This window comes from Rana temporaria, chromosome 12 (assembly GCF_905171775.1).
Source record: "Rana temporaria chromosome 12, aRanTem1.1, whole genome shotgun sequence".
Taxonomy (NCBI): domain Eukaryota; kingdom Metazoa; phylum Chordata; class Amphibia; order Anura; family Ranidae; genus Rana; species Rana temporaria.
In genome coordinates, this window is record NC_053500.1 from 2908963 (window position 1) to 2935631 (window position 26669).

Consider the following 26669-nt stretch of genomic DNA (forward strand, 5'->3'; position numbering starts at 1 on the left):
AGTATTAGGGATCTTCACAGATCACCTAGACAATAAAGACCCTCAATAGATCACCCAATCAGCGATAATCCCCCCCCCCCCCAACAGAGAGTGCCAAGAGCCTCCAACGGACCATCCGAACAGCAATGGAAGATCGGGACAGTATTGTGGCTCTTCACAGATCACCAAGACCAGTGATGCTCAACTCCACTGCAGAGTGTGAGCATCATGGGAAATGTAGTTCCAAAACATCTGAGGTGCCATGGTTGACCATCACCAACCTAGACAATAAAGGCCCTCAATAGATAACCCAATCAGTGATAAATGCCCCCCCAGACAACTTTGAGTTTGCCAAGAGTGGAAGATCTGGACAGTATTATGGCTCTTCACAGATTTCATAGACCAGTGATGGTGAACCTCGGCACCCCACATGTTTTGGAACTACATTTCCCATGATGCTCAACTCCACTGTAGAATGTGAGCATCATGGGAAATGTAGTTCCAAAACATCTGAGGTGCCGAGGTTCACCATCACTGGTCTAGATAATAAAACGCCCTCAATAGATAACCCAGCGATAAGACTCCTCATACAAATTGGAGAGGGCCAAGAACCTTCAACAGACCACCTGAACAGCGATGGATACTGGACAGTATTAGGGATCTTCACAGATCACCTAGACCAGGGATCCTCAAACTACGGTCCTCCAGCTGTTGCGGAACTACACATCCCATGAGGCATTGCAAAACTGAAATTCACAGACATGACTAGGCATGATGGGAATTGTAGTTCCTGAACTGGAGGGCCATAGTTTGAAGACCCATGACCTAGACAATAAAGACCCTCAATAGATCACCCAGCCAGCGATAAGACTCCTCATACAAATTGGAGAGTGCCAAGAACCTTCAACAGACCACCTGAACAGCGATGGAAGATCTGGACAGTATTAGGGATCGTCACAGATCACCTAGACAATAAAGACCCCCAATAGATCACCCAATCAGTGATAAGACCCCTCACACAACTTGGAGAGCGCCAAGAGCCTCCAACGGACCATCCGAACAGCAATGGAAGATCTGGACAGTATTAAGGATCTTCACAGATCACCTAGACAATAAAGACCCTCAATAGATCAAGTTGTATGAGTCTTATAGCTGATTGGGTGATCTATAGAAGGTCTTTATTGTCTAGGTGATCTGTGAAGACCCCTAATACTGTCCAGATCTTCCATCGCTGTTCAGGTAGTCCATTGGAGGCTCCAAGTTGTGAGGGGGTCTTATCACTGATTGGGTGATCCATTGAGGGTCTTTATTGTCTAGGTGATCTGTGAAGAGCCATAATACTGTCCAGAACTTCCATCGCTGTTCAGGTGGTCTGTTGAAGGTTCTTGGCACTCTCCAATTTGTACGAGTCTTATAGCTGATTGGGTGGAGTGTGCCAAGAACCTTCAACAGACCACCTGAACAGCGATGGAAGTTCTGGACAGTATTATGGCTCTTCACAGATCACCTAGACAATAAAGACCCTCAATGGATCACCCAATCAGTGATAAGACCCCCTCACAACTTGGAGCCTCCAATGGACTACCTGAACAGCAATGGAAGTTCTGGACAGTATTAAGGCTCTTCACAGATCACCTAGACAATAAAGACCCTCAATAGATCACCCAATAAGTGATAACACCCCCTCACAACTTGAGCCTCCAACGGACTACCTGAACAGCGATGGCTCTTCATAGACCACCTGGAAAGCGATAGAAGCGCCTAAGATAATCTGAAAAGTAGGCCACCTCAAACACAACTTGGCTGGCGATAGGGGCCCCTCATATGACCAAGAGGGCCCCGGCAAGCATGGAAAAATGGCTGGAACATGGCGGTCAGTGGGATCAGAATCGCATATATACTCACAGGCCAGAAACCCGGCCTAGTATATCTGATCAAATCATCATTTCCACCGTGACCGCCTGTATTGCCATCTCCACACACACCGTCCCCGGTGGGGGCTCGTTGGAGGAGTCCTATCATTTCCCCGCCGCCGGCAGCCATGACGGGGGGATCAAATAAGATCAATGTGTAAAATTGGATTGGAAGAGCCGTCCACACACACACCGAGACACCCCAGAGGAGGCCGGGCCCGGGGCTGCGAGAACCACATATAAAGTCATTCTAATTAAGATAAAAACCTAGAAAATAAATTAAAAAGCACAAAATAAAAGATAATTTTTAAGTCCCCCCCCTGAAGCCTAGAACCCTCCCTCCAACGACACCCCCGGGCCCGCCATCCCCCGCCACACACACTACACATCCTCACACGGCTCGCCAAACTCTGAAACCGGCCGCCACGTCCTCCTTATATACTCCCGGCATTTTCTAACCCCGCCCCACCACATGACTGCCTCCGCCTCTCCGTCCCGTTCCCCTTTTCCGCCATCTTTGTTATGGTCAGCTCTCCCACGCAGACCCCTCCCGACCCCACACCCCCCTCCAGAACCGTCTCTGTCTTTTCCCCTCCCCTCTTCGTTGTCTCTCAGAAAACGCCCGAGGCGGGGGATTTCACGTTTTGTTGGCGGGAAAGCGGAGCGCCATGCCCTCAGCCAAGATGGCCGCCCTCCGATTCGGAGCGTGGAGGGATCTGGTGACGTCGGGTGGCGGTGCTGCGTCAGGTTTAGTCACGCCCCCTTACATAATTTTCTGCCCCACCACGTGACGGCCTCTGCCTCTCCCGCCGCCATGTTTGTTGTGGTCATCCCCCCTCCCGCGTACCCCCTTTCTAAGATAATTCCCCACTAAAAACTGCGCCCCCGTTCCCCGCACATCGCCACGACGCTCTGTTACACGATCTAGACTGATTTGGCGCTCTGTGGTGAGGGGAGGGGCGGTGGGCGTTGCCCTCACTAAAGATGGCGGCCATGTAGATCCGGCAGGGCGGAGGGATCTGCTGACGTCACGCGCCGCGCCCTCATCAGGCGGGGGTGAGCCGGTTCTGGTCTCTCTATATAACCGGCCGGCGAACTGCGAACATCTCCTCCGTTCTCTCCGCAACACCGAGACACGTAACCGACCGAACAAAGCGCAGAACATGCCGGGATTCAACGACCGAGGCCGCGGGTAAGTGTTCCGGGTGCCCCTCATCCCTCCTTCTAAGGCGCCATTTTATATCTTTTATTATTTTATATTTATTTTCTTATCATTGGGGGAGCCGGGAGGGGGACAGTCCGGGATGTGAGGCCTGACACCGGGGTGATATTCGGGTTTACACCCGCTATGTGTGTGAGGGGGGGAAGGGGAGGACGGAGCTTCTCCTCACCATGAGGCGATCACACAAGATGGCGGCTCTTTGTCTTCTCACAAGATGGCGGCCGGCTTCTTCCCGGGGCCCCCGGACTCTTCTCCTCTGCGGGCCCCCCCGAGCACGCCGCTCACTCCTCTCCTCCCACGAGGGGCCCCGGGACCGCATATGTACCGGGGGCGTCCCGTGTTCCGCGATAAGTGCGTCACAGCTCTTTATAACACCGGGGGAGGGGTACCGGGTCTGAGGGGGGATGGGGACGATCGGTGTGACCGGGGACTAGACACCGGGGTCTGATCTCTGTAATATCGGGGTGTGTGGAGGGGAATCTTCCATTCTACGGCCTGTTACCATGGGAACAGCCCACTTCCGGTGATTTCTTCTATTGTCCCCCCACCATGTGGTGAGAAGAACCCTTTGTGTGCCGAGATCCGGGGCCTTTGTGTGTTATGGGGGCAAACAAATGACCCCCCATCCCCCCTCTATATACAGATCATTGTATAATACTGGAGGGGGCGACGTAGACCTCCCATCCCCCCTCTATATACAGATCATTGTATAATACTGGAGGGGGCGACGTAGACCAGTGTCAGGGGGCGACCTACACCTCCCATCCCCCCTCTATATACAGATCATTGTATAATACTGGAGGGGGCGACGTAGACCAGTGTCAGGGGGCAACCTACACCTCCCATCCCCCCTCTATATACAGATCATTGTATAATACTGGAGGGGGCGACGTAGACCAGTGTCAGGGGGCGACCTACACCTCCCATCCCCCCTCTATATACAGATCATTGTATAATACTGGAGGGGGTGACCTACACCCCCCAATAATAGAGATCATTGTATAATACTGGAGGGGCGACTTACACCCCCACCCCCCCAATAATAGAGATAGTTGTGTAATACTGGAGGGGGGGGAGACGTAGACCAGCGTCAGGGGGTGACCTACACCTCCCATCCCCCCCCCTCTATATATACAGATCATTGTATAATACTGGAGGGGGGCAATCTACACCCTCCCCCCACTATGTACAGATCATTGTAATACTACCAGAGGGGGCGACTTACACCGGTGTCAGGGGGTGATCTACACCCCCTATCCCCCACCATATATAGGTTATATACCACTGGAAGGAAATCTGCTCCGTTCATTCCATCCAGAGCCGTGTATTCATTCCTGAAGAGGACATCTTCTACCAGTGTCCGGGGGCAACCTACACCTCCCATCCCCCACTGATATATACAGATAATTGTTTAATACTGGAGGGGCAACTTGTACCAGTGTCAGGGGGCGATCTACACCCCCCATCCCACCAGTACATATTGTGTACTCCTGAAGGAAATCTTGGTGGGATGGGGGGAGGTGTAGGTTGCCCCCCTCCAGTATTATACAATTATCTGTATATCAGTCAGGGATGGGAGGTGTAGGTCGCCCCCTGACACTGGTAGAAGTCGTCCTCTTCAGGAATGAAGACATGACTCTGGATGGGATGTATGGTGCAGGTTTCCTTCCAGTAGTATATAATCTGTATATAGAGGGGGGATGGGAGGTGTGGGTCACCCCCTGACACCGGTGTAAGTTTCCTCTAGTAGTGTAATCTGTTCAACTTACACCGGTGTCAGGGGGCTATCTACACTCCCCCCCCCCCCCCAATATACACATTGTATACTACCAGAGGGGTAACTTGTACCAGTGTCAGGGGGCACTTCTCATCCCCAACGATTATTAAATTATTTACTTGCACCGGAGGGGGTATATGGAGGAAGGAGACTTGCACCGGTGTCAGGGGGGCGATCTGCTCCGTACATCCCATGCAGAGCGATGTACACCTTGTATGGGGGGGTGTGTGCTCTGTATGGTGATATTGGTGGAGGAAGGAGACTTGCACCGGTGTCAGGGGGCGATCTGCTCCGTACATCCCATGCAGAGCGATGTACACCTTGTATGGGGGGGGTGATATTGGTGGAGGAGACGACTTGTACGGTGTCGGGGGATAATGTGGTGAATGTTTTGGATCCACAGGAAGTCCTGATAAATCTCCCCCGGTGTCTGTATGGGGAGACATCACTGTGATTGGCCCAGCCGTGTACAACCAATCAGATTTTGGCTTTCCCTTTGTAATGAAGTGGAATTACACGGCACCCGAGAACCCGACATGGATTAATTTTGTATCTGCCCCTCCTCCGTCCTTCCATGTCTCCAGGATTTATTTTGAGATCAAATGCCCCCCCAGCTTTTTTATGCGATGGCCATTTTGAATAAGGGCAGATTCATGTAGCTTTGATTTCTTGGAATCCATCTGCCCATAGCTCAGGCAGCAGTGCTCGGCTGAGAACCCCTCCCCCTTTCCTGTAGACTCGGGGGGGGGGGGGGGGTGTCTGATCTCAATCCGGGTCTGAGAACAGGAAGTCACTGAAATATAATCCCCTCCCCCATCCTGGCAGTGTGAGGATCATATCTGGGGGATGGGAAGCTCCACTCTACTGAGATAGAAGCTGATTGGACCCTCGGATACAATGTATCCTTTCCTCCAGGTGTGAGATGAGAAGTATCAGTGAGATCCTCGGATACAATGTATCACTTCTCCAGGTGTGAGAGTGTCGGTGATCAGGAGACGTTTGTCTCGGTACAGATTGGGATGTAAACATCCTGGATCCGGCTGTACTGCTTGATTGGCTCTCCTTCTCAGGGGGAGGGGCTGGCGGATTATTGGCGGTCTCCCTGATCGGTGTGATATCTGGGGGTCTCTGTGATGTCATGGAAATACATACCTGTGATAAGTGTCATGTGTGACTCACCACCTGCTGGGAAATTACAGTCACATATGATGGGAGGAGTCTCTGTTCTCTTGCGGCATCCTGTGTGACTCGGGGTCTCCACTCTGATCTGTGAGATGATTGGACAATGTGGAGTCTGTATACGGGATGTGACAGGACACTGTGCAGTCAGTGTGATGTGGATTAAAAATGTGAGCACATTGGATGTACAGGAGAAGGTTGCATGTCCTCTCATTACCATATAATGGAATCGGGTGACCCCCCCGCATGGTCTCTTCCTTGTACTCCCCAGTATATGATATGACCCCCTCCTGTGGTCTCTCCCTTGTAGTCCCTGGTGCTTTCTACTCCCATACAGTCTCTTCCTCCCCAGTATATTGTATCCCTGTAATGGTCTCTTCCTCGTATGTTCTGCGCTCCCCTCCCGCTTGGTCTCTTCCTCGTATGTTCTGCGCTCCCCTCCCACTTGGTCTCTTCCTCGTATGTTCTGCGCTCCCCTCCCGCTTGGTCTCTTCCTCGTAGTCGGGGACATTGTGTTCTTTGTGTGGATGTTATTCTTGGAAGGGGTTGGGTCTTTATGAGAAGCCGTCCTCCATGACATCATCACACATTGCATCATGGCAATCATTTCTCCATCTGCGGCTGTACTGCAGTCTGTCACCTGGGGGGAGGGGCTCTTCTAATGGATTTTTACCTAACTTACTGCTTGTCTGTGGGGAGGGGGGGTTAATATGTTTCCTAAATGCAGCAAGAGGACAGAGCTTTACGAGATAAGGGGGGGGGGTGGAGCTCTCAGTAATTCTCAGTTGCTTTTTTCCCCGACAACCAGGAAACGTGTTATAAAAATACTGGGGGGGCTTTCATGGAGTACAGCTCATGATCTCGGTATTGGAGGTCACAGCCTGCAGGCAGGACAGCAATGTGTTTCTAAACTCCAGTCCTCATGTTACTCCCAACAGGTCATGTTTTCAGGCTTTCCATCTTGCAGGTGATTTGCTCAGTTCCACTGCCTGAGGAATTGCCACAGCTGTTTCCTCTGAAGGAGATCTTAAACTTGACCTGTTGGGGGTCACTTGAGGCCTGGAGTTGAGAAACGCTGGGATAAATCACTCTCATGGGAAACGGCGTCCTCTGGTGGACAGAATGTGCCTGACATTCTAAATGAAGGTTTCCCTTGATCTCTGCCGGCCCACCTTCAATCTTCATTGGCCTGGCACCCCAGACATGCAGTTCCAGGTGCCGGCAGCTAATTAAAAAAAACTGGTTCCGTATTAACTGGATCCAAAGTAAATCTGTCCAGCCCTGATGTACAGTATTGGGAAAGCTAAGGGCATAATTGCACCCCTCTGTGGCCTTTCCTGACCTGCCCAGTGTCTGTCCATGGTTCAGTTTGTTCCCCTCAGTGAATGTATAGATGGGGGTCTTGTGCCCCCCTAGAGGCGGTGTGTATTCTAACACGGTGGTCTTTTATGTTTTTTAGATTTGGAGGAGCACCCAGATTCGGAGGAAACAGAAATGGTGGGTCATCTGGAAAGTATGGAAATCCGGGTGAGCGGCTCATCAAGAAGAAATGGAATTTGGAGACATTACCAAAATTTGAGAAGAACTTCTACCAAGAGCACCCCGACTTAGTTCGGCGCACACCGGTAAGACTGCTGGGTGTGATGGGACCCCCCTTGCATATCGCTGCTTGGAGCAGAACACCGACCTTGAAATGTTTGCGCTCCATAAGTCCTATAGAGGAACCTTGCCCAGAAGGCTATTTGTGGGGGGCGGGTATCCACTTCCAGTCAGATGTATTTGGGGGGATGGTTATTCAGAGGACACATCAGTTGGACTATAGGGCCCTTCATAAGGCACAGCTGGCATTGGCCCATTTTATAACCAGCTGTGGAGTCTCCTGTTTTAGTTCAGGAGTTGTCATTCGGGGTTCAGGCCTGGGTCAGGGGCTGTAGCAGCGGAAAGGCTCTCAGACCAGCAGGGTAAATGGAGATTCCCCTGGCAGGTGATGTGGGGTGTAAGCACCAATTCAGTTTCTGATGGTGGGGATGGGTTTCACTGCCTGTTAGTGCCAAGTTGTGGTCCTCAGGGTCTGATAACCCTAGGGGGGGGGGGGGGGTCCAGTAGCTGGTAGGTATCAAGCAGAAACATAGTTGGATAAATAAGCCAGTTATTAAAGATGGCAGCAGGAGTTTGCCAAACTGTTCTCCAGCCAAACAGGAAGTGCAGAGAATGTGTTCATGGGAGGAACGAAGTGTTCGAGGGTCTCCAGAAATGAGATGGGATGATATATTTCCCCCTAAGAATTGGGCAGAGAACTGGCCAGTATCTCAGGTGGTTCAGCAAGAGCTACTGAGCACAGCAGAGGTCCTGGGTTTGGGTTCTGGTCCTGACAGTTGTATACCAACCTGGCTCTGCAGTCTGCATGGTGTCACGTCTGTACAGTGGCTGGGATGGAGAATCTAGAATTATGTTCTGTCATATATTCAGGTTCTGGCAGCTTTGTGGATTTCTAATATATTTCTCTTCATCCTGCAGCAAGAAATTCAAGAATTCAGAAGAAGCAAAGAGATCACCGTCAGAGGCCTCCTCTGCCCCAAGCCTATATTTTCTTTCCATGAAGCAAGCTTCCCTGGTAAGGACATGGTACCCTGCCCTGTGTGTGTATAATGTCTCTATCTCTACTACCCACTGATGTGTGTACTAATCTTATCACTTATTCATCCTCTACAGATAACCTCATGGGAGTGATTAGGCACCAGAATTTCACTGACCCCACACCTATCCAGAGCCAGGGCTGGCCGGTTGCCCTGAGTGGACTGGACATGGTTGGCGTCGCCATGACTGGATCTGGAAAAACACTTTCGGTAAGTTTCCAACCTGATTGTGCAGCTGTTCTGTTCTATGTATAGTCGGTGCAAGCAGCACCCTGCTGAACAGTGTACACAATGAGCTTCCTGTATATGTACTGAAGAAATTATAAACTTTGGATACAATGTTTATAAGTTGGCTTTCTTTTTCAGTACCTACTTCCTGGAATCGTCCACATCAATCACCAACCATTCCTACAGAGAGGAGATGGGCCAATTGTAAGTACCTAGAGCTTCAGTCTTTCCAATGGTTTATGCTGTGGGCGGGGGGGTGTTGACCATAATTAAATCATCAAAGCTAGATGGTGGTTCTAAGTCAGTGATGGCGAACCTCGGCACCCCAGATTTTTTGGAACTACATTTCCAATGATCAACTACACTGCAGAGTGCATGAGCATCATGGGAAATGTAGTTACAAAACATCTGTGATGCCCAAGGTTCACCATCAATGTTCTAAGTCATGGTGGCAAATGCTGATGACATAACCCTCATCTGGGGGGGGATCTGACCCCTGTAGGCTTGTGACTGGATTTATTTCTCAGTTGCCTGAATAAGTTACCTTTTCTTCCAATTTTTTTGGATGGGTGCTTCATATACATTTGTTTGCCTTGGTCCCGGTTCATATTGGTGCAATGTGGGAAACCATGAGATTCTGTGCCAGCTCTGCAACATGCCTCAATCGCATACTGGTTCTCACAGATCTTGTGGGGTGTATGTAAAGTTGATGACACCCCCCCAGATCAGTTGGCACTTTTTAATGATGCAGGAATTGCATCACATAGGTGGGGAGGTGCGTGATCTAGTGAGTGGCGGTCTCCTGGGGAGGTGTGGGATCTAGTGAGTGCAGTCTCCTGGGGAGGTGCGGGATCTAGTGAGTGCAGTCTCCTGGGTTTGGTAACACTTTAATGTCTTGCACATGGCAAATCTCCCTTCATTACAGCTGGCACCCAACTGATATTTCCTTCAATCATTAGTGCTAGGTTAATTGGTGGAAAGCTCTGGTAACATCTTGGCAATGTCTAATGTCTGAATTTCTTCCACAGCTCCTGGTGCTGGCACCGACCCGAGAGCTGGCACAACAAGTGCAGCAAGTAGCAGCAGAGTATGGCAGGGCTTGCCGTTTAAGGTCTACCTGTATTTATGGAGGAGCACCCAAAGGACCACAGCTCCGTGACTTAGAAAGAGGTAAGGTATCTTGGTAATGAGGATACACCCAACTGCCTCTCGTTGGCTTGTATGATGGCTTGACACTGACCCCGTCCTCTTTTAACAGGTGTTGAAATTTGCATTGCGACACCGGGCCGACTGATCGACTTCCTGGAGGCCGGGAAGACCAACCTGGACAGATGTACATACCTGGTACTCGATGAAGCAGACAGAATGCTGGATATGGGTTTTGAGCCCCAGATCAGGAAGATTGTGGATCAGATCAGAGTGAGTATTGGCACCGCCATGTTTTGCTGTCACATAATTATTTTGGCTTTAGTCCTTCTCTAATCATCGCTTTCTCCTCCAGCCTGACAGACAGACCCTTATGTGGAGTGCCACCTGGCCCAGAGAAGTCAGGCAGCTTGCAGAAGACTTCTTAAAGGACTACGTGCACATTAATATCGGTGCCCTGGAGCTGAGTGCCAACCACAACATTCTGCAGATTGTAGATGTCTGCAACGATGGAGAAAAGGATGACAAGTATGTACCGCCTTCTGCTCCTCAAACCCCCCCCCCCCCCTCATACTGTCAGTTTCCTGTTATAGAAGGATCTGAATTTATCTAATGCACGCTTGTATTTGAATCTGCAGGCTTGTCCGTCTGATGGAGGAAATCATGAGTGAAAAGGAAAATAAAACCATTGTGTTCGTAGAGACAAAGAGGCGATGTGATGACCTCACAAGGAGATTACGCAGAGATGGGTACGTGCCGCTTATCTATATACATGCATAGCTTTATACATTACCTGGTGTTGGTGTGAGAACTTGTCAGTGCAATGGGTCATATTGGCTCCATGGGGCAGTTTGGGAGGTTTCTGGGGAACCGTTTGTATGGCGGAAATGTGCTGATCTGTTTTGTCTTATTACAGGTGGCCCGCAATGGGGATACATGGTGACAAAAGCCAGCAGGAGAGAGACTGGGTATTAAATGGTAAGTAGGTTCTAAGTCGAACCGACAATTGGATGTCACTTGCTGTGTGATGGCAAACCATTAGAATCCACTACATCCCAGTTAAGAACTAAAGCAATGTAATCTTCCCAGTCCCATTGTCCTTGGGTCAAGGTTACACCATAACTTTCAGTGTAGGACTAATGTATGGTCATCCAATGTTGTCCTACAACCCTCCCAAGTAGGGGAGGCCCCCCCCCCCCCCTGTGCTCAGACCACAGCTCTACATAATGTAGATAAACCTCCAAGGCCAGAAACACCATGTGTTATGCACAAAAACCTTGATCATGGTGTCAGGAGTGTAAAGTATCCCCTGTGTAATGCTTCCCACTTCTCTTGTGTATAGGATATTGAGTCGGATGGACCCATGGTAAAAGCTTATGAGCAGAACTCAAGTTGCTGTCATTCCCCTTAATGCAGGGGCAATCTTGTATACACCCAGCTGCTCTACACACACCCCACCTCAATCCTCAGGGTTATACTTCTACCTTCCTCTTGGGCAGGCCAAATCTTAGTACCTGCAACAGACTGTTGCATGAATGGCACCTGACCATTTCTTCCAGGGTGGGAAACGTCTCTGCTGGGAGAGGACGGTGGATTATCACAAGAGGCAGGCTGTTTTACTTTCAGCCTGTCCTTGTCTAGGGAAAGCGGTGGTGGGAAATTTTTAGAAGGCCGTTAGAAGCTCTAGTAGGACCACCTCTTCTAAAAAGCACTTGTTGTGTCTGTGTGGTGACACTCTGAGTTGTCGAGGAAGAGGAGATGAATACACTGCTTTTGGGTGAAGGGTTGGCAACATGTGCCGTACTGCTTCAATCGGTGGTGTGACATGTTCAGCAGCTGAACTAGCCAAGATTTGTACCATGTATGACAACATAGAATCATATCTTGGCCTCTCCCTTTGTGGAGGCGGGTCACAACGCTATTGGTCAAACAGAACATTAAAGAGGAAGTAAACCCTAATGGGTTTTACTTTATTTCCCTGTGAAGCATAGTGGGCTATTCATCGCATGGTAGCCCATGTGTCCCTTACCTGAATCCTGCAATGTCCCCACTAGCAGAGCGTCCATCTTCAGCCCCGCTTCCTTCCAGGGCTGTGAACTCCAGCTCGTGACTGGCCACAGTTGTGGTGTGACCTTTAGAACGGAACAATTGTTTCTAACACTACAGAGCATGTGCTGTAGGCATCGGCACCTGTCTCTTGTAAATCTCCTAAGCACTCTTATAGCAAGCTTCCCATGGGAATCAATGGAAACTCAATTCATTCCAGTGACTGCTATTGTATGCAGTACTGCATGTGGCCAGAGGTGCAGGGGGGGCGCTGGAGACGCTTGAACGTATTGTCTCATCACCTCTGGCCAAATGCAGTACTGCACACCCAAGAATTGAATCTTATCGGACAACACTGGTAAATCAAGTCAGAATTTTCAAATGGTGCGTATTGCTAAACTTTCACAAAAACGCCATTGCTTGCAATTCAAGGTACAAGTTTGAGTCTCTGGCACCCCACCTCTGGCCACATGCAGTATTGCATGCAATAGAAGTCAATGCAGAACACTTTTTTTCATTGACTCCCATGGGAAAACTTGCTTTTATGGGTGCTTTGGATTACAAGGGTGGGTGGTTTTTGGTTAAATTGTGACAGCGGTTTTCCAAAGGAGGGGATCACTAGAAACAAGCGGTGGTCTTGGTTTTCAATGTGCTGCCACTTGTGCCTCCGGGAACAGGTTTAATAAGTATAGCCAGGATCATTATATCATTGGTTCATGAAATGTGATTTCTTTAGATGCTGACAATGTGTCTTTTTTTTTTCTATTTCAGAGTTCAAGCATGGCAAGTCACCAATCCTCATTGCCACAGACGTGGCGTCCCGCGGTCTAGGTCAGTATGAACCTCCACGCGTCTGCATTGCACCATATTTTTTTTATTTAAAGAAAGTTTGTTGCTTTCTTTAACCTCTGCAATCTTCTTAGTTTTTTTTTTCACAAAGGTGCGGTCTTTGAGGCCTGGCCTAGGCATGACATTTGGAGGACTCGAGGGGGACGGAGGACTAGTGGAAAATCGGCTGGTCTGCCAGTCGGGTAGAGAGGTGGAAAGCTGAGTTTTCGTGTGCCAGTAGTCTTCAAAAGGCAGAGACTTATTATTTTTTTTTAAGACTCTACTCTAAAAAAAACAAACCAAACGAGAAGTGATTTTTCATCCCTTGCTCTGGGCTCCCATGCATTGCATGCCACTCAACTGTACAGCACTGTCACTCTTTGACGCCCATGGAGAGTTTCAGTGAGGACCTGTCTCGGGAGAGTGGCAGCTTTTATTTTTTTCTTAAGCCTTTTGTAGTTGAAATGATTGGTGGGTGAGTACTGGCACATGACTATAGAGTGGGCAGGCGGAGCAGCACTCTTTCTCGCCTCTTCAATATCTTTCACGATCCTCCCTCACCTGTACCGTAGTCGTCATGTCGAGACCAGCCCGAGGGGGACACACGTTGGCTTCTTGGAATCTCTTGCCTAGATGACATGTTTGATATAATAGCCTGCTGACAACCGGTGAGTTCCCCGTGCTTAGAGATGGGGAGACGGTGGTTGTAAGGGGGTCTTGGCAAGACGAAACAAAGCAGTGGTTCGCCAATGTGAGCTTCTAATGAGTGTGTGAGGACCGCGGGCAATTCTCAGGACGGTCCTCGTCTGGTGCACATGAGGAGGCTGGAGCCTTACTGCGGAGAAGCTAAAGATGTCATAGAGTAGGGAGACGGTGGGGACTGCGTCCCGGTAAGCTGGTTATGGTGCAGACTAGTCCATAATATAAAGTGTTTGTTTAGATGTGGTGCTTCTAACGTCTCTTCTTTCAGGCCTTGCCCTCATGATTGGGCTCCCCTCTCTAACTTGTCTTTTTGGTCTGGTTGTGGTGGTGTGCAAATCTTTATCTGCCTTTCCTGCTTGCCACGCTACAACAATTTACAGATGTGGAAGACGTTAAATTTGTCATCAACTACGACTATCCAAACTCCTCCGAGGATTACATCCACCGTATCGGCCGTACGGCCCGCAGCACCAACACAGGCACCGCCTACACCTTCTTCACGCCCAACAACGCCAAACAAGTCAACGACTTGATCTCCGTGCTGAGGGAGGCCAACCAGACAATCAATCCCAAGCTTCTCTCAATGTTTGAAGACAGAGGAGGTAAGCGTCATCTGAGATACAGCATGAAAGATAATCGGACCTGGCCTTAACCACTTCAGTCCCGGAAGGATTTACCCCCTTAATGACCAGGCAACTTTATAGCAATATGGCACTGCGTTTGACTTGAATTGTGATGCTGTACACTTTTATTCTTTCCCCACAAATAAAACTTTGGTATTTGATCCCCCTCTGCTTTTTTTTTTTTTTTTTTACACTTTAAGCAGTAATTTCAAGATTTTCCTTTGCTATAATATCCCAAAATTTTTAAATTGATCAGTTTAGGCCAATATGTAGTCTTCATATTTTTGGTAAATTGCAATATGCCTATTGGTTTGCGCAAAAATTGTAGCATCTACAAAATGGGATAGATTTGTGGCTTTATTACTAGTAATGCCAGATCTGCTATTTTTAGCGGGGCTGCAACATTGCAGCGGACTGATCGCACAATTTTTTGTGACCCTTGACATTTATACAGCTGTCTGTTCTATAAAATGCACTGACTACAAATGTCTGTAAGGGAAGGTTAACACTAAAGGGTGATCTTGAGGGAACACATTTAACCCCTTAGAGGTGCTGTTCCTGATCAGTAGGAACAGCAGATCTCTCCTCCCCTGTTGGAACAGGAATCTGTTTTGTTCACATCCCTGTTTTGGAGTAGCAGCACCACCTCTTCTAAAAAGCACTTGTTGTGTCTGTGTAGTGACACTCTGAGTTGTCGAGGAAGAGGAGATGAATACACTGCTTTTGGGTGAAGGGTTGGCAACATGTGCCGTACTGCTTCAATCGGTGGTGTGACATTTTCTAGCTCGGTATTGAGCTGTGGCAGTCTAGTTGTAGACTTGCAATACAAAAAACTTCTAGTAGGACGTGGTACATTGAATATCTTTCTACATAGCCAACTTCCTATTATAAACCCACACAACAGGAAGTTGCCTGGTTTAGTGCCAAGTCATTGCCGTGCCCATCTGCCCTCTAGTGGCCAAGGCACTGCCAATGGGCTTCTACTCCATTTATATACACACAACACTCTGCAAGCACTCTAAAATAAAATTGGTGCCCCCTATGTAAACTTTTTTTTTAATGTTGCTGTCTCACTAAAACGTTTGTTTTATCCCACACGCAGGACGCTTCAGAGGCCGCGGAGGATTTAACGACCGTCGTGACAGGTTCTCTTCAGGCAAGCGGGGCGGGTGGGACCGGGATAACAGAGGGTTTGGTGCTAAGAGAGACTTTGGAAACAAGCCCCAGAACGGATTTGGTGGGGGTTCATACGGAAACAGTAACTCCTACAGCAACGGCTACGGAATGCAAGGCAACCAAGGAGGGTATCGGGGAGGCGCACAGAACGGCTCCTACCAGAGCTACAATGCCGGACAACAATACACCGCACCCGTACCTAACGGCGGGATCGCACAACAAGCATACACAGCCTACCCAATCGCCGCTGCCCCCACAACAACTCCTGCCCTGATAGGTTATCCTGTGCCGGCAGCCTACACACAATAAAAGAACGCACAGTTTAGTGTCTTTAATTTTATTTTCTCATGTTTGCTCTTTATATTGTGTTTAAAAAGGAACAGGATAGCTATTTAAAAGTCTCTACAGGAGAGAGTTAATGTCCGCTGCGTGGCAGCGACTGTAGTGCACTTTTTTTTTTTCACTATTTAAGTTTGACTGTTTTTCTCGACATTCCGGAAGATGTTTTTAGTTTTTTTTTGTACTAGAAAATGCAGCCAGTGTTTCAAAAGTCTATTGTACAGTGATTTCCAGTACTGTAATGGGGGCAGTGCATGGCCTTCAATAAAGATCATTTAACTCATTCTCTGCCTTGTATGCGTTTTCATTGGGGGAGGGGTGGGACACAACATTGGATTAGGAATTCTAATGAAGCTCATTTAACCCCTTCAATACCTGACACTTTCACCCTCTTCTGGCCCAGGCCAATTTTCATCTTTCAGTGCCGTCACACTTTAGCAATTGCACAGTCATGCAACGCTGTACCCAAATGACACCATTTTCTCAGTCTGCCAGGCCAGCTCTTGTGTCAGATGCTTCTCTGGAAGACTTCCCTGTAAAGAGTTTACTGGGTATGTGTTTTCACACAGAGCCTTAGTCTAGCAGTATTTACCACCACGGTTTTCTTTAAGATCGGCAATATGTTGTAACATGTGATTTTCAATCTACAAGCTATGGTGTGTATCTGAAAATCCATCGATCCCGATGTACTGACGGCTGATCTCGTTTTTACAAAAGTAGACTAATGCCGGCCATACACAATTTGAAAAATTTCATTCGCAAATCTTATCCAAGAATTTTCGTACGAATTTCGCACCATTGGTGGGGCTGCGGCAATCAACTTAAATCAAACTTGTTAAAATTTGAGAATTAACGATTTTCGAATCCATGAAGGGAGAATCGTGCGAGAAATGTAATAGAAGAAAATGCGCATGGTGCAAGAAAAGATTCCGGCCACAAATTTTTAAGGTTGTAAAGGTACAGTTTTTATTTTATTTTCTCTAAATATCTTCCTTTACCTTAGTGCAGTTGTCCACTTACCTCATCCTTCCATTTTGCTTTAAAAAAGGCCTTATTTCTTCTGAAATCCTCACTTCCTGTTCTTCTGTCTGTAACTCCACACAGTAATGCGAGGCTTTCTCCCTGGTGTGGAGTGTCGTGCTTGCCCCCTCCCTTACACTACAGGAGAGTCGGGATGCTCTCGAACACCGCTCCTTTATCTGCAACGTAAAGGGCGTCCTGACTCTCCTGTAGTCCAAGGGAGGGGGGCGAGCACAACACTCCACACCAGAGAGAAAGCCTTGCATTACGGTGTGGAGTTACAGACAGAACAGGAAGTGAGGATTTCTCAGAAGAAATAAGGACATTTAAAAGCAAAATGGAAGGATGAGGTAAGTGAAGGAGGACTGCACTAAGGTAAAGGAAGCTATTTAGGGAAATTGTACCTTTACAACCCCCCTTTAAGAAAATTTGTGGCCGGGAATCTTTTCTTGCACCATGCGCATTTTCTTTTACATTACGTGATTTTTTTTCCTTCATGGATTAGAAAATCGTTCATTTTCTCAAAAAATTTAACATGTTTGATTGCCGCAGCCCCACCAATGGGGCAAAAGTCGTATGAAAATTCTTGGATGAGATTTGCGAATGTAAAGGAAGCTATTTAGGAGAAAAAATTGTACCTTTACAACCCCCCCTTTAGAGGTGAAATTTCAAAAATCAATGATGTCATTTGGATCACTGAAAACCTTTCTAATTTTGAAACTTTAGGAAACATGGCAAGTTGATTTGAAAATGTTACTTTGGTTTTACATCCTGTCACTCATCTGGGGGACTGACTGGTGACGGTATAACTACATTTTTAATTACTCTTTTCTTTATATTGGAGTAATTTTTGCCTGTAAAAAAAAAAAATTTAGTTTACATTCACCATGTATGTAATCTAAATTGTAATCATTAAATTTTTTTTTTTTTTTTTTTTTACAGGCAATTACTATTGAATGTAAAGAGAACTAAATTAAAATGTAATTTACATACTGTAAGTCTGTGCCCCAGATGAGTGACAGTATATAAAAAGCAACATTTTTGGGAACATTTTAAAATGGGGGGGCCCCCCAGCAACAAATACGATTCTAATCACCTCCCTGGAGTAGTGTTAATATTAACACTACTCCAGGGAGGCGATTAGAACCATATTGGTTATAAGAACAACATTTATGGATTCAGTTCGGCCACAATCGGTTATATCAGGGGCCTCAACTTTCTAAATAAAGGGCCAGTTTATTGTCCAGAGTTTAGGAGGGCTGGAATAAAGCCAGTGGCATTATAAAATGGGCACTACCAATTTTTTTTTTTTTTTTTTTTTGATTTCCGGGTCATTTGTTATGATTATAATTCGTTTTATTTAAAAAAAAATGTTAAATTCCATTCGTTTAGATGCCATATTCGTTTCTTGATTTGTAAAAAATCAAATGACTTAAATTATAGGTATTGAAATTTCCTTTTTAAATTTGGCTGTTGATGAACGTTGAGAATTTATCATAGCAAATTTTTATTTTGTTATGTTCCAGTTATTTCGGATAAATTTGTATTCATTACATACACTAACAACCAAATTTGAAAGGAATTCCTATACCTTTAATTTAATTATTAACCACTTAAGGACCCGCGTATTGTAAATGTACGTCTTTTTAAACATGGATATCTCAGTAACGGCAGCAGCTGCTGCCACAACTGAGATATCCATGTTTTCAGCGGGCGGCCGTGTAAACGATAACGGCGGATTCGCCGCGAGATCGCCGTTATCGGTGGCGGGAGAGGCCTCCCGCCGCTTTTCCGCGCCCTCCGCCGCTTACCGGAGCCGTCGGTAGCGGCGGAGGAGATCCGATGCTGGAGAGTGAGGACTTGAGTGAGGGGAAGATGGCCCCCACCCGTCCTCATAGCTCTGCTGGGCGGAAGTGACGTCAAAACGTCAGTCCCGCCCAGCCTCTTAAAGAGACAATTTTTTTTTCTGTCATTTTCTTAAATGACAAATTTTCCTTTTTTTTTTTTTGCATTTAAGCCTAAATATGAGATCTGAGGTCTTTTTGACCCCCCAGATCTCATATTTAAGAGGACCTGTCATGCTTTTTTCTATTACAAGGGATGTTTACATTCCTTGTAATAGGAATAAAAGTGATCATTTTTTTTTTTTTTATATTTTAGTGTAAAAAATAATAAAATCAATAAAATTAAATAAGAAAACAAAAAAAAAAATTTTTTTTAAAGCGCCCCGTCCTGACGAGCTCACGCGCAGAAGCGAACGCATACGCGAGTAGCGCCCGCATATGAAAACGGTGTTCAAATCACACAAGTGAGGTATCGCCGCGATCGTTAGAGCGAGAGCAATAATTATAGCCCTAGAGCTACCCTGTAGCTCAAAAAATGCAACTTATAGAATTTTTTAAACGTCGCCTATCTAGATTTTTAAGGGTAAAAGTTTGACGCCATGCCACGAGCGGGCGCAATTTTAAAGCGTGACATGTTGGGTATCATTTTACTCTGCGTAACATTATCTTTCACAATATATAAAAAAATTGGGCCAAATTTATTGTCTTATTTTTTAATTCAAAAAAGTGAATTTTTTCCAAAAAAAGTGCGCTTGTAAGACTGCTGCGCAAATACAGTGTGACAAAAAGTATTGCAATGACCGCCATTTTATTCTCTAGGGTGTTAGAAAAAATATATATATAATGTTTGGGGGTTTTAAGTAATTTTCTAGTAGAAAAAACTGTTTTAGTCTTGCAAACACCAAATCTGAAAAACACCTAAGGTCTGGAAGTGGTTAAATCATTACTGATTTTTGTTATTTTTCAGATTTTTATTCTTTTGAATTTTCAGATTTTTGTTCGTTCTTTCCCTCTGATATTCATTCTTTTGGATGTTCGTTGCTTTGGCTATGCCTCCTTTTCGGATTTTCCAAAAAAAAAAAACGGTTTTTTTTTTTTTCATTCAAATCTTTCCGAATCAACAAATTTTCATGGAAGAACTAAACTAATGCCACGTATCTAGAAAATGCACCAGCCGCAGATGCCAAACATTCGGTTTTAGTGGGATGGATAGTGCCCCATCATTAGTGTCCGTTGTTGTGGATAGAGGCAAGCAAAGGGCTGCAGTTTGGGGACCACTGGGTTAGATTGCATCGGCAGCTGGCTGATGCACTGGGGGGGTATTGTGAGGGCATGGTGTTAAAAGGGCGCAGGGGAAGGTGCAGTTACAAAAAATCTCCTGGTGCATGTCCCCTGCTGCAATTATCTTTCACCTTCTCACCCAGTAACGCGCAAAAGCCCCATGGATCGGGGCAGAGGGCTGCTGGGGTTGACCACGTAGCTCGGTGTGTTTTGGAAAGGCTGAACTTTCCCTAGCAATTCAAGAGACTTGCAGCCGCACGTATACAATTTTTGAGGGCTTTCTTGGCATGAGAATTGTGGGCGATGGGACTACCCCTGAAATAGAGGATGGGGATAAATAACGTTCAATCTCTTCACAGCAGGATGTGTGGAAACCTTACAAAAAGACATGAATATCATAAAGGTGTGGACAAAAATGGTGGGTGGTTTTTGATCGGGTTGCCTACCCCTTAAATAGCGGCTGGGGATAAATAAAACGTAATGTTTGTGGACGATGCTAAGCAGGATGTGGAAACCTTACAAAGTAAGGAGTATTGGTGTAATATACCTGCTGGGGGGGAGTATGGGTGTAATATACCTGCTGGGGGGGAGTATGGGTGTAATATACCTGCTGGGGGGGAGTATGGGTGTAATATACCTGCTGGGGGGGGGTATGGGTGTAATATTCCTGCTGGGGGGGGGTATGGGTGTAATATTCCTGCTGGGGGGGGGGGGGGTATGGGTGTAATATTCCTGCTGGGGGGAGTATGGGTGTAATATACCTGCTGGGGGGGAGTATGGGTGTAATATTCCTGCTGGGGGGAGTATGGGTGTAATATACCTGCTGGGGGGAGTATGGGTGTAATATACCTGCTGGGGGGGGAGTATGGGTGTAATATTCCTGCTGGGGGGGGGAGTATGGGTGTAATATTCCTGCTGGGGGGGGGAGTATGGGTGTAATATACCTGCTGGGGGGGGGGGAGTATGGGTGTAATATTCCTGCTGGGGGGGAGTATGGGTGTAATATACCTGCTGGGGGGAGTATGGGTGTAATATACCTGCTGGGGGGGGAGTATGGGTGTAATATTCCTGCTGGGGGGGGAGTATGGGTGTAATATTCCTGCTGGGGGGGGAGTATGGGTGTAATATTCCTGCTGGGGGGGAGTATGGGTGTAATATACCTGCTGGGGGGGGGGAGTATGGGTGTAATATTCCTGCTGGGGGGGAGTATGGGTGTAATATACCTGCTGGGGGGGAGTATGGGTGTAATATTCCTGCTGGGGGGAGTATGGGTGTAATATACCTGCTGGGGGGGAGTATGGGTGTAATATTCCTGCTGGGGGGGAGTATGGGTGTAATATACCTGCTGGGGGGGGGGGGAGTATGGGTGTAATATTCCTGCTGGGGGGGAGTATGGGTGTAATATACCTGCTGAGGGGGAGTATGGGTGTAATATTCCTGCTGGGGGGGAGTATGGGTGTAATATTCCTGCTGGGGGGAGTATGGGTGTAATATACCTGCTGGGGGGGGAGTATGGGTGTAATATTCCTGCTGGGGGGGGAGTATGGGTGTAATATACCTGCTGGGGGGGAGTATGGGTGTAATATTCTTGCTGGGGGGGGGGGAGTATGGGTGTAATATACCTGCTGGGGGGGAGTATGGGTGTAATATTCTTGCTGGGGGGGGGGGAGTATGGGTGTGATATACCTGCTGGGGGGGGAGTATGGGTGTAATATTCTTGCTGGGGGGGGGAGTATGGGTGTAATATACCTGCTGGGGGGAGTACGGGTGTAATATTCCTGCTGGGGGGGAGTATGGGTGTAATATACCTGCTGGGGGGGAGTATGGGTGTAATATTCCTGCTGGGGGGGGGAGTATGGGTGTAATATTCTTGCTGGGGGGGGAGTATGGGTGTAATATACCTGCTGGGGGGGAGTATGGGTGTAATATTCTTGCTGGGGGGGGGAGTATGGGTGTAATATTCTTGCTGGGGGGGGGAGTATGGGTGTAATATTCTTGCTGGGGGGGGAGTATGGGTGTAATATTCTTGCTGGGGGGGGGAGTATGGGTGTAATATACCTGCTGGGGGGGAGTATGGGTGTAATATTCCTGCTGGGGGGGGAGTATGGGTGTAATATTCCTGCTGGGGGGGTATGGGTGTAATATTCCTGCTGGGGGGGAGTATGGGTGTAATATTCCTGCTGGGGGGGAGTATGGGTGTAATATACCTGCTGGGGGGGGGAGTATGGGTGTAATATACCTGCTGGGGGGGGAGTATGGGTGTAATATACCTGCTGGGGGGGAGTATGGGTGTAATATTCTTGCTGGGGGGGGGAGTATGGGTGTAATATTCTTGCTGGGGGGGGGGGGGTATGGGTGTAATATACCTGCTGGGGGGAGTACGGGTGTAATATTCTTGCTGGGGGGGAGTATGGGTGTAATATTCCTGCTGGGGGGAGTATGGGTGTAATATACCTGCTGGGGGGGAGTATGGGTGAAATATACCTGCTGGGGGGGAGTATGGGTGAAATATACCTGCTGGGGAGGGGAGTATGGGTGAAATATACCTGCTGGGGGGGAGTATGGGTGAAATATACCTGCTGGGGGGGGGGGGAGTATGGGTGAAATATACCTGCTGGGGGGGGGAGTATGGGTGTAATATACCTGCTGGGGGGGGGAGTATGGGTGTAATATACCTGCTGGGGGGGGGGGTATGGGTGTAATATACCTGCTGGGGGGGAGTATTGGTGTAATATACCTGCTGGGGGGAGTATGGGTGTAATATTCCTGCTGGGGGGAGTGTGGGTGTAATATTCCTGCTGGGGGGAGTGTGGGTGTATTATTCCTGCTGGGGGGGAGTATGGGTGTAATATTCTTGCTGGGGGGGGGAGTATGGGTGTAATATTCTTGCTGGGGGGGGAGTATGGGTGTAATATTCTTGCTGGGGGGGGGAGTATGGGTGTAATATACCTGCTGGGGGGAGTATGGGTGTAATATTCCTGCTGGGGGGGAGTATGGGTGTAATATACCTGCTGGGGGGGGAGTATGGGTGAAATATACCTGCTGGGGGGGGGAGTATGGGTGAAATATACCTGCTGGGGGGACTATGGGTGTAATATACCTGCTGGGGGGGAGTATGGGTGTAATATACCTGCTGGGGGGGAGTATGGGTGAAATATACCTGCTGGGGGGGGAGTATGGGTGTAATATACCTGCTGGGGGGAGTATGGGTGTAATATACCTGCTGGGGGGAGTATGGGTGTAATATTCCTGCTGGGGGGGAGTATTGGTGTAATATTCCTGCTGGGGGGGGGGGGAGTATGGGTGTAATATACCTGCTGGGGGGGAGTATGGGTGTAATATACCTGCTGGGGGGGGGGGAGTATGGGTGTAATATACCTGCTGGGGGGGGAGTATTGGTGTAATATTCCTGCCGGGGGGGGGGGAGTATGGGTGTAATATACCTGCTGGGGGGGAGTATGGGTGTAATATACCTGCTGGGGGGGGAGTATGGGTGTAATATACCTGCTGGGGGTAGTATGGGTGTAATATACCTGCTGGGGGGGGAGTATGGGTGTAATATTCCTGCTGGTGGGGAGTATTGGTGTAATATTCCTGCTGGGGGGGGGGGGGAGTATGGGTGTAATATACCTGCTGGGGGGGAGTATGGGTGTAATATACCTGCTGGGGGGAGTATGGGTGTAATATACCTGCTGGGGGGAGTATGGGTGTAATATTCCTGCTGGGGGGGAGTATTGGTGTAATATTCCTGCTGGGGGGGGGGGGAGTATGGGTGTAATATACCTGCTGGGGGGGAGTATGGGTGTAATATACCTGCTGGGGGTAGTATGGGTGTAATATACCTGCTGGGGGGGGAGTATGGGTGTAATATAATTCCGCCCACGATCCGGAACGCCTAGGTGTGATCAGTTGCTGGGTTCTCCTATAGATTCTGGGGGAACGTTTTCTTCCTCATACATTCCACACGTTCTCTCTTTATTCCACCGCTAATATATACTCAGCATTCACCTTGTATAGCACTTTTCTCTCTGAGGACTACAAGTATTGGAGATGGCGTTGGCCGGGAATCGAACCCGGGTCATCTGCTTGGAAGGCAGCTATGCTCACCACTGCACCACCAACGCAAAAGGTAGCATGTTTTTGTAGTGTTGTGGGAGGAAACCGGAGTACCCGGAGGAAACCCACGCAAGCACAGGGAGAACATGCAAACTCCATGCAGATAGTGTCCTGGTCAGAATCTGAAACAAGGACCCCAGTGCTGCAAGGCTAAGCCCTAAGCCTCTGTGCTGCCCATATGCGGCCTCTGTTCTCTAAGGTCCGCCCCCGCTGAGCGGGGTAAATCACTTATGTCCACTCAAAGTGCCTTCAGAAGAAATCCAAACTTATCCTAAACTACAATCTATAACACTCCTATAATAAAACACACCTAAATAACAATAAAGAGGGGTACAGTGGTCCCCCAAATTAGCAACACAATGGAGCTAAATATTCCATTCACCCTTAGGCCTCATTCACACACGGGGGGGGGGGGGGGGTATTAATCCGTACCCCAAGGGAGGGCCATGCTTACCGGAATGGGGATGCACAGGTGTTCCCAGCATCCCGTGTAGGCAGTCCCATTGCTGTTAACTGGGGTGCGGTGACTTTACCCAATGTGACATCTGTGTGGGTGCCGGTGCACGGCCCCGAACGCAACCCAGGGTGCGTCCGCACAACTGCACCCACATGGATGTCCTTTTTGGGGTTTACGCAGCCCCCACACAGGGTACAGATTCACAGATTTTGTTGAGTCTTCTTTTAGTAACAGACAATCGTCTTTTTTCCCATTTACATTGATAGTTGGTGATTCAGAAGCTTGAAAAATAAAAATGGAGGGCTGATGGGAAGACTCTCCGGTTACTGGAGTGGCAGCCGCCACCAGTATAGGGACCTGTGTTGGTACAGCCGTACCTGGTCCCTGGGAGGGTTCCTCAGGCATTTTGTCTAGTCTTCTTTTAGGAACAGCCAATTGTCTTTTTTTCCCATTTACATTGATAGTTGGTAAATGTGTTGGTACAGCCGTACCTGGGAGGGTTCCTCAGACTTTTTGTTGAGTCTTCTTCTAGGAACAGCTAATTGTCTTGTTTGTCCAACTTCATTGATAGTTGGTGATTCAGAAGCTCCAAAAACGAAAAAGGGAGGGCTGATGGGAAGACCCTCCAGTTACTGGAGTGGCAGCCGCCACGAGTGTAGGGACATGTGTTGGTACAACCGTACCTGGTCCCTGGGAGGGTTCCTCTGACTTTTTGTTGAGTCTTCTTCTAGGAACAGCTAGTTGTCTTGTTTGTCCAACTTCATTGATAGTTGGTGATTCAGAAGCTCCGAAAACGAAAAGGGAGGGCTGATGGGAAGACCCTCCAGTTACTGGAGTGGCAGCCGCCACGAGTGTAGGGACATGTGTTGGTACAACCGTACCTGGTCCCTGGGAGGGTTCCTCTGACTTTTTGTTGAGTCTTCTTCTAGGAACAGCTAGTTGTCTTGTTTGTCCAACTTCATTGATAGTTGGTGATTCAGAAGCTCCGAAAACGAAAAGGGAGGGCTGATGGGAAGACCCTCCAGTTACTGGAGTGGCAGCCGCCACGAGTGTAGGGACATGTGTTGGTACAGCCGTACCTGGTCCCTGGGAGGGTTCCTCTGACTTTTTGTTGAGTCTTCTTCTAGGAACAGCTAATTGTCTTGTTTGTCCAACTTCATTGATAGTTGGTGATTCAGAAGCTCCAAAAACGAAAAGGGAGGGCTGATGGGAAGACCCTCCAGTTACTGGAGTGGCAGCCGCCACGAGTGTAGGGACCTGTGTTGGTACAGCCGTACCTGGTCCCTGGGAGGGTTCCTCAGACTTTTTGTTGAGTCTTCTTCTAGGAACAGCTAATTGTCTTGTTTGTCCAACTTCATTGATAGTTGGTGATTCAGAAGCTCCAAAAACGAAAAAGGGAGGGCTGATGGGAAGACCCTCCAGTTACTGGAGTGGCAGCCGCCACGAGTGTAGGGACATGTGTTGGTACAACCGTACCTGGTCCCTGGGAGGGTTCCTCTGACTTTTTGTTGAGTCTTCTTCTAGGAACAGCTAGTTGTCTTGTTTGTCCAACTTCATTGATAGTTGGTGATTCAGAAGCTCCGAAAACGAAAAGGGAGGGCTGATGGGAAGACCCTCCAGTTACTGGAGTGGCAGCCGCCACGAGTGTAGGGACCTGTGGTGGTACAGCCGTACCTGGTCCCTGGGAGGGTTCCTCAGACTTTTTGTTGAGTCTTCTTCTAGGAACAGCCAATGGTTTTTGACCAACAACATTAATAGTTGGTGATTCAGAAGCATCAAAAACGAAAAGGGAGGGCTGATGGCAAGACCCTCCAGTTACTGGAGTGGCAGCCGCCACGAGTGTAGGGACATGTGTTGGTACAGCCGTACCTGGTCCCTGGGAGGGTTCCTCAGACTTTTTGTTGAGTCTTCTTCTAGGAACAGCTAATTGTCTTGTTTTTCCAACTACATTGATAGTTGGTGATTCAGAAGCTCCAAAAACGAAAAGGGAGGGCTGATGGGAAGACCCTCCAGTTACTGGAGTGGCAGCCGCCACGAGTGTAGGGACATGTGTTGGTACAGCCGTACCTGGTCCCTGGGAGGGTTCCTCAGACTTTTTGTTGAGTCTTCTTCTAGGAACAGCTAATTGTCTTGTTTGTCCAACTACATTGATAGTTG

At 48.0% G+C, this 26669-nt stretch overlaps 1 protein-coding gene and 4 non-coding genes across 5 annotated transcripts; 3 read left to right on the forward strand and 2 right to left on the reverse strand.

Moving 5' to 3' along the window:
• Positions 1 to 1857: 1857 nt before the first annotated feature.
• On the reverse strand, positions 1858 to 2124 carry LOC120919744. The gene has a single exon (XR_005744673.1).
• An 830-nt stretch (positions 2125 to 2954) lies between these two features.
• Positions 2955 to 16078, forward strand: DDX5 (DEAD-box helicase 5). The gene is made up of 13 exons (XM_040331088.1): positions 2955 to 3084; positions 7530 to 7695; positions 8588 to 8684; positions 8783 to 8916; positions 9073 to 9138; positions 9963 to 10104; positions 10193 to 10353; positions 10436 to 10608; positions 10719 to 10829; positions 10997 to 11058; positions 12898 to 12957; positions 14037 to 14258; positions 15382 to 16078. The coding sequence occupies exons 1-13, from the start codon at positions 3056 to 3058 to the stop codon at positions 15762 to 15764; spliced, it is 1806 nt and encodes a 601-aa protein (XP_040187022.1). The 5' UTR covers positions 2955 to 3055; the 3' UTR covers positions 15765 to 16078.
• Positions 11776 to 11909, forward strand: LOC120919696. Its single transcript, XR_005744630.1, has one exon. It is a non-coding gene; the product is annotated as a small nucleolar RNA SNORA21 (small nucleolar RNA).
• Positions 14925 to 15058, forward strand: LOC120919697. Its single transcript, XR_005744631.1, has one exon. It is a non-coding gene; the product is annotated as a small nucleolar RNA SNORA21 (small nucleolar RNA).
• A 7913-nt stretch (positions 16079 to 23991) lies between the features above and the next one.
• Positions 23992 to 24063, reverse strand: TRNAG-UCC. Its single transcript has one exon. It is a non-coding gene; the product is annotated as a tRNA-Gly (tRNA).
• Positions 24064 to 26669: the final 2606 nt, after the last annotated feature.